Below are 7,876 nucleotides of genomic sequence, written 5' to 3'. Positions count from 1 at the left end.
CTGCCTCTCTGTCTACTTGTGATCTCTGTCAGATAAATAAATAAAATCTTTAAAAAAAAAAATTTCCAGACATGCAAAAAAAGCCAGAAAACAGAAGAAGGAGAATACTTGGGGCACCTGGGTGGCTCAGTCTCTGAAGCACCCAACTCCTGATTTCAGAGCAGGTTCTGATCTCAGGGTTGTTAGATCAAGCCTCATTCAGTCTCTGCATGGAGCCTGCTGGAGATTCTCTCTCTCCCTTTCCCTCTGCACACACTCACCTCTCTCCTTCTCTTAAAAAACAAAAAAGAAAAGAAGGAGACCACTCAGTCCATCAAAATCAACTCAGAACTGAGATCGACAAGAGAATTAGTACACAAAGATATTAAAACTGTTATTAAAACTGTATTCCATATGTTCTAATGTTACAAAGAGACACAGACATAAAAAAGACTCAAATCAATTTGTTAGAGATAAAAACTAAAATGTTTGAGGGGTGCCTGGGTGGCTCAGTGGGTTAAAGCCTCTGCCTTCTGCTCAGGTCATGATCCCAGGGTCCTGGGATCCAGCCCCGCATCAGGCTCTCTGCTCAGGGAGAGCCTGCTTCCCCTCTCTCTCCGCCTACCTCTCTGCCTACTTGTGATCTCTGTCTGTCAAATAAATAAATAAAAATCTTAAAAAAAAAAAAAACTAAACTAAAATGTATGAAATGAAAAGAACACTGGATGAAATTAATGGCAAATTGACATTAAAGAAAAAAGATTAGTTAACTCAAAGATAGCAACAGAAACTGCCCAAAATAAAACACAAAGAAAAAAATATATTAATGAAAAAACATCAGTAAGCTGTGGGACAACTTTGAGTGGCCTAACATACATATAATTAGAATCCCCAAATGAGAAGAGAGAAGGGTTCAGAAAAATTTAAAGAAATAATTCCCCTAAATCTGCCAATTTGATGATAACTATAAACCCAAAGATCTAGGTCCAAAGTCCAAACCCAAAGTCCAAAGAACAGGATAAAAACTCCATCAAGGTATATTGTAAGCTAATAGCACAAAACCTTTAATAAAGAAAAAATCTTAAAAGCAACTGGAGGAAAACAAACACGTCATGCACAGAGGGACAAAGATAAAATGGTAGCAGATTTCTCACCAGAACAAATGTGTGCAAGAAGGCAATAGAGCAACATCTTTAAATTACTGAAAGAAAAAACCTGCCAACCTAGAAGTCTATGCCCAGCAAAAATAATTTTTAATGAAAGTAAAATATAATTTCAGACATACACAAGTTTAAGGAATTTACTAACAGATCCTCACTACGAAACATGTTAAAGACTGTTATTTATATAGAAGGAAAATGATTTCAGGTAAAAACATGATCTACACAAAGGAAGGAAGAGCACTGGAAAGGTTAACTAAGTGAATTAATAGCTAAGATTTTTGTCTTACTGTTTACAATTCTTTAAAATAATTTATTATCTAAACAAAACAAAAAATGATGTGTTGTGGGATTTATAACACATCTATGAATACATGTATGACAACAACATAAAGTCCACAAGGAGGGCTATGACAGTATATTATTATAAGGTTCTTATCCTATATGTGAATATACATGACATAACTTCACATGGAGGTAAAGTGTGATGTTAAATATGTATACTGTAAACCCTAAAGCAACCACTAGAATAACAAAGGCTTACAGCTAAATATCCAACAAAGGAGGCGCGCCTGGGGGCTCAGTCTGTGAAACGTCTGACCTCGTAGGCAGAGGTCATGATCTTGCACTCAGCAGCGAGTCTGCTTGTTCCTCTGCCCCTCCCCCCACTCATACTCTCTCTCAGATAAATGACATCTTGAAAAATAAATAAATAAACAAATAAATAAAAATTCATTGAAGGAGTTAAAATGGAAACATAAAAGTTACTCAGTTAATACAATAGAAGGCAGAAAAAGAGGAGGAAAAAAACCCAAAGAATAGGTAGACAAATAGAAAAACATAGCAAGAGCACTGGGTGTTATACACAACTGATAGTGTTAAACACTACATCTGAAACTCATGATGTACTATGTGTTGGCTAATTGAATTTAAATTAAAAAAAAAGAAAAACATAGCAAGATTATAGACTTAAACCAAACCATACCAATAATCACACTATATGTAAGTGGTCTAAACACCCAAATTTAAAGGCAGAGATGGTCAGATTGGATTAAAATGCAATATCCAGGGGTGCCTGGGTGGCTCAATGGGTTAAAGCCTCTGCCTTCGGCTTGGGTCATGATCCTGGGGTCCCGGGATCGAGCCCTGCATCAGGCTCTCTGCTCAGCAGGGAGCCTGCTTCCCCATATCTCTCTGCCTGCCTCTCTGCCTACTTGTGATCTCTGCCTGTCAAATAAATAAAAAAAAAAACTTAAAAAAAAAAAAGCAAAACCCAACTACTTGTTGCCTACAAGAAATGCAGTTTAAATACAGAGAAATTCAGAGACTAAAGGTAACAGGAAGGAAAAGTACATTTCCATACCAACACTGGTCAAAAAATAGCTCAAGTGACTATATTAATATCAAACTAAATTTCAGAGAAAAAAATATTTCCAGTGATGAAGTAAATCATTTTGTAATGATAAAGGTGCTAATTCATTAAAAGGACGTAAGAATCCTAAGCACTGTTGACCTTAATAATGAGTAAGGGCTAGGTAGGGAGAGATAGGTAGGGGGCTTTGTGATCCAGCTCACGGAAATCCCCAAAATGTGGAGGTGTGGGAGAACCAGAGATAAGGGGACAAATTGGACGACCATACCTTAGGCATGTGAGGTGCGTTGTGTGTGTTGGGGGGTGTCTTTATGGTAATAGCCTGTGACCAACAAAGAATAACCAGATCCCAAGAAGGCAGTAAGCTTGTGGCAGCTGTTATCAATAGAGATGTTGAAAGGATTTAAGTTCCCTGCTTAGCTTTCTACAAAAGACCAACCCTAAAGATCCTCATAGGCAACCCTCTCAGGACCCCTTTCACTCTTGAGAGCTTTTTCTGTATCTTCACTTAATAAATTTTTATTACTTTACTCACTCTCCATTGTTCTCAAGATTCATTCTTTGACTCCATTAGACGAGAACCCAGCTCTCCCACTTCAGTAACGGAACCTGAAAATACGAGAAGCAAAAACTGTTAGAATGGCAAGGAGAAACAGAGAAATCCATAATTAGAGTTGGAGATTTCAAAGACTTTTTTTCAATAATTGATAGACTCAGTGGACAGAACATCAACAAGAATACATCAGACTTGAGCAACATTATCAACCAACTCGACCTGACTGGCACTTACTGCACAGTTCACCCAACAGCCAGAAAAGCACACATTCTTTGCAAGTGTGCATGGAACATTCATCAAGATAAATCATATGCTTGGACAGAAAACAAGTTATCAGTAAGTTTTTTTTTAAGTTATTTCGATTTTTGAAAATATTTATTACAAGATTCCCTTTCCCATATTAAAAGGAAAACATATGACTGGAGATATTCCGAGGAAACTAGGTTAAACCAATTCCCAAATCCTCATCAAATAAGGTATTAATAAAGGACAGGTTATTTTGGAACTTAAAATTAGGGAAGCCTATACACAATTTAGATGGGGAAAGAGAAAAACATTAAAAAAAAGTGAGAATGATTGTTTACATCTTACAGTCTTTAACTAAGCACATAAAACTGTACTATTTAATATATTTCTCCATGAACTTTTTGTGAAATTCAGATAGCTGTGTATCATTTACAAATCTTCTGTCTTTCTTCTGATCATCTACACCTTTTGCACAGTTCTTGAAAACAACATCATCATCCCACCTTCTTTTAACTTCGAAGTTGGCCAGAGGCTGGGATGGGCCAGTGAGATTAAGGAGAGGGTTTCCACTCAAAACGTTTTCCATACGTATTCTTTCTTCTTCAGCTTTCTGTTCTTGTTCCTTCCTGGCCAGCTTTTCAGCTCTTTCTTTTTTATTTTTTTCTATTTCTGCAAGAAGAGCTGCAGTATCATCATCATCACTCTGCTCTTCAAAATCTTCATCTTCATCTTCCTCATCCATTAGAGGATCATCTGCATCAAGGTTGACAACAGGAATCTGGTGTAACTGAGGTTTCTTTGATACTGAAGAGGAGGTTGTATGTTCTCGTGTTGGACGATCTCTATTTTTTTCTCTTGCAGCAGCTCGCTCTCTCTCTTCCAGCTCTCTCCTGAAGTCACGGTTGTGAACCTCTTCAGGGGCATCCTGAGTAGTTTGTCTATATTTTATCTTTGTATGTAGGTATCTACTCAAATATTGCTTTGAGAGTTGGCTCAAATCACCTTCTCCTTTTCCTCTCCCACCTCTCGCAGGTTCAAAAGTTGGCCTAGCTGCTGTTGTCATCTTTTATGCTCCCAGAAGCCTCTGCCAAGTTATTAATAAGTTTTAAAGGATTCATGTAACTCAGAGCCTGCTCTCTGGCTACAGTGGAATTAAATCACAAGTCAATAACAGAAAGACAATCTGGAAAATGTCCTGTTATTTGGAGATTGGAAACTAAGTATCCTTCTCGTGGATCAAAGAAGATGTCAAAGAGGAAAGTACAAAGTTTTCTGAAGGAAAATTAATACATTCTGTTTAGGAATTGGGCGGGGGGAGTTGCCCTTCGTTACACGCTGAATTGGGTTCCTCCAAAATTCATTGGTTGAAGCCTTGACCCCCAAAGTGACTATATTTGGAGATGGGGCCTTTAGGGAGGGGATCAAGGTTAAACAAGGTCATAAGTATGGAGCCCTAACCTGACAGGGTGGTGTCCTTCTGAGAGGAGAGAGAAATGCCACAGGTCTGTCTCTCCACACACGTGGAGGAACGGTCGTGGGAGGACCCAGCAGGTCACTGGTCGCCTGCAAGCCAGGAAGAGAGCTCTCCTCAGAAATCAGCCCTAAATCACCTCAATCTCCGTTGTCTAGCCTGCAGAACTGTGAGAAAATTAATTCTGTTTTTAAGCCACCCAGTCTGTGGTATCTTGTTATGACAGTGAGCTGACAAATATACCATTAAAACTACCTGCGGGAAACTTATAACATTAAACGCCTGTACTAGAAAAAAATAGAACAATCTCAAATTGATGACCTAAGCATCCACTTTAAGAAACCAAAGAAAGAGGAGCAAATTAAACCCAGAAGAAAGGAAATAATCATGATTTAAGTGGAAATCATCAAAATAGAAACATAAAAAACAGTAGATTAAAATCATTAAAACCAAAAGCTGATTCTTTGAGAAGATCGGGGAAATGAATAAACCTCTCACTGGACTGACCCGGAGGGGGAAAAAAAAGACACAAATTACCAAACTCAAGAACAAGAGTGTGCAATATTAAAAAGATAGTAAGGCAATATTATGAACAACTTTATGCCCGCAAATTAGACAATTCAGATGAAATGCACAAACACCTCGGTTGACACGAACCATCCAAGTTCTCTAAAAAAGAAATCAAGAGCCTGAATAGCTTCCTCTATCCTCTGTTTATCTACCTACTCTCCATTCGCCGTCTTTATCAATCAAGGAAATAGCATTGACAGTGAAAGATCTTCCCTCAGAGAAAACCAGTGAGTTCTACAAAGGAGGAGATAATATTTATTCTACAAAAAATCCTCCAGAAAACTGAAAAAGAGTTTTTCCCGACTTGTATGAAACCAGTATGATGTTGGAACTAAAACCGAAGGGATTAACCCCCCAAAAAAAGAAAGAAAGAAAAGTAGAGAGACCAATATTCCTCCTGCACATGGACACAAACACACAACCACAATTGTAGCAGATCGAGTCCAACCACCTGCGGAAGAAGACGGCCCGTCATGGCCAGGTGGGCTCATCCCAGGACACGGGTTACGTTATTGATACATGAGGCCATGGAAATGAGTCTCAAAATCCTGACGCTGCGGGAGAGGGAGCAGACATAAAATAAGTACACATTTCATGCATGTAGAATTGTAGGAAATTCTGCAGAAGGTAGAGAACAGAGAGAAGATCAATGGTTGCCTGGGGTAGGGGTACCAGGAGGACAGGGGAAGACCCCCTGGGTAGCCACATAGGGTTGTTATCTTGATAATGGCGAAGGCTTTCTAGGCACGTGTGATGTCAAAACGCAGTGAATCCGGGGCACCTGGCTGGCTCGGTCAGCAGAGCCTGCGACGTTCGATCTCAGGGTCATGAGTTCGAGCCCCACTCTGGGTGTAGAGATTACTTAAAAAAAAAAAAAAAAAAAAAAAAAAACCTCAGTAAATTGTGCACTTTAAATACGTGTAGCTTCTTGTGTATCAATGGATTCAAACTCCATAAAGCTATTTATAACCATAAAAGGAAGAATCCCATGTGAGAACACTTTCTCCCATCCAAAACCTGCCTCCCCCGCTATCTGCTCTGGAATCTTGAATCACTGGGCAGGCGGATGCTCTCTGCCCCCCCACCCCAGGATGCCGCCCTCCACAAGTTCTCAGGGGGTTGGGATGCGGTAGGGGGCGCTCGGGGCCCAGGTGCAATTTGGCTTAAAAAAACACAGTTAAATAATAATAATAATAAAATTTTCAAAAGAGAGGCACCTGGGTGGTCAGTTGAGCGTCGACCTTCGGCTCAGCTCATGACCTTGGGGTTCTGGGATCAAGTCCCATGTTGGGCTCCCTGCTCAACGGGGATTCTGCTTCTCCCTCTTCCCCTCCCCCCACCATGCCCTCTCTCTTTCTCTCTCACTCAAAATAAATGAAATTTTTTTAAAAGATAAAAATAAATAAAAAGCCAGAGTTACTTATTTCCAAGAGACCCTAAGTCTGGGGCTGCCCATGGTTAGGGCCAAGCTCTTTTCTCCTTACACTTCATACATTTTCCTTCTAGAACTGCTGGCGGTTTTGCACCTCCTCCCAGAGACACTGATTTTGGTGTGTCTCCAAAAGAACCCACGCCTGGTTTTCAATGTTCTTAGCAATGACTGGGACCAGGGCTCGTCAACCTCAGGTGCCCATCGGCATCGGCGGGGGGCCAGGGGGACAGGTGAGGAATAAAAGCTCTCAAGTGGACTCAGGAATTTGTGTTTGAACAAGCCCCCCCACCACAGCCCCCACCCAAGAGATTCTGTTTGCAAACCCCTCGCTTGGGACCTGGTCGACCAAAATAACAATCACAGCCTTGTCCCTCAGTACAGTGTGGAAACAGGTTATGTTTCCCTGAATTTTCCCCTGCGTGAGGGCCCAGAGGAGGAGCGAGAGGAGACCAATGTCCAACAATAAAAGGAAGAATTGCTTCAATGGAAGCATTTGAGGCATGAGTCACAGGCCAAGGGCGCAGAGGGCATGGGAGGGAGACAGGCTTCCAGGCACCTCGGTGCCCCGCAGGGACCCGACAGCCTCGGCCTGGCCAGACGGAGCCCGCTCTTACCTTTCAGATGGAGGAGAAGGCTACCTGTTGCAAGCAGAACCTCATTCTCCTTGCCTTCCTCCTTTAAATGCTCTTAGAGGTGGCGGGAGGGAGCTACGGGCTGGACCATACGCTTTGCCCATCTGTGAAACCTGGGAGAGACAAGAAGGCAGGAGGATGGAGCCATCCCCGAGTGGCTGCAGACCACCTGTGGGTTCTCACCACAGGGCAGGCTCCCCAGAGATGCTGCAGGACCCACAGCAGCCGGGACCCCCTGCAGCGCCCATCCCACACACCCGCCTCCTCGGAAAGTGATGCTTCAACCATTTGGACCCAACACTGTTGCCCATCATACAGGAAGACCTTTGCGTCGCAGGAAGACCTTGGACTTTGCCTCTGATGGTCTCAGGCTCAGAATACAGGTTGTCATTCACAGGCTCAAAAGTGCCTGTACCCGGAAGCTAAACAAGCCAACCGTGGAGCCTCTGCCCTACACC

The 7,876-nt window shown here is 41.7% G+C and overlaps 1 protein-coding gene across 1 annotated transcript; it reads right to left on the bottom strand.

Moving 5' to 3' along the window:
• Positions 1-3,420: 3,420 nt before the first annotated feature.
• Positions 3,421-4,384, bottom strand: LOC116856225 (spliceosome-associated protein CWC15 homolog). Its single transcript, XM_032839547.1, has one exon. It carries the CDS (start codon positions 4,374-4,376, stop codon positions 3,687-3,689), a length of 690 nt encoding a protein of 229 aa, XP_032695438.1. The 5' UTR covers positions 4,377-4,384; the 3' UTR covers positions 3,421-3,686.
• Between the last annotated feature and the right edge of the window lie 3,492 nt (positions 4,385-7,876).

This window comes from Lontra canadensis, unplaced genomic scaffold (genome assembly GCF_010015895.1).
Source record: "Lontra canadensis isolate GAN:19392208 unplaced genomic scaffold, GSC_riverotter_1.0 scaffold108, whole genome shotgun sequence".
NCBI lineage: Eukaryota > Metazoa > Chordata > Mammalia > Carnivora > Mustelidae > Lontra > Lontra canadensis.
Note: the sequence above shows the minus strand (reverse complement) of the source record. Positions and strands in the feature narration are given on the sequence as shown.

Coding starts and splice junctions, on each gene's coding strand:
- LOC116856225 (XM_032839547.1), bottom strand. CDS start 4,376: ATGACAACAGCAGCTAGGCCAACTTTTGAACCTGCGAGAGGTGGGAGA.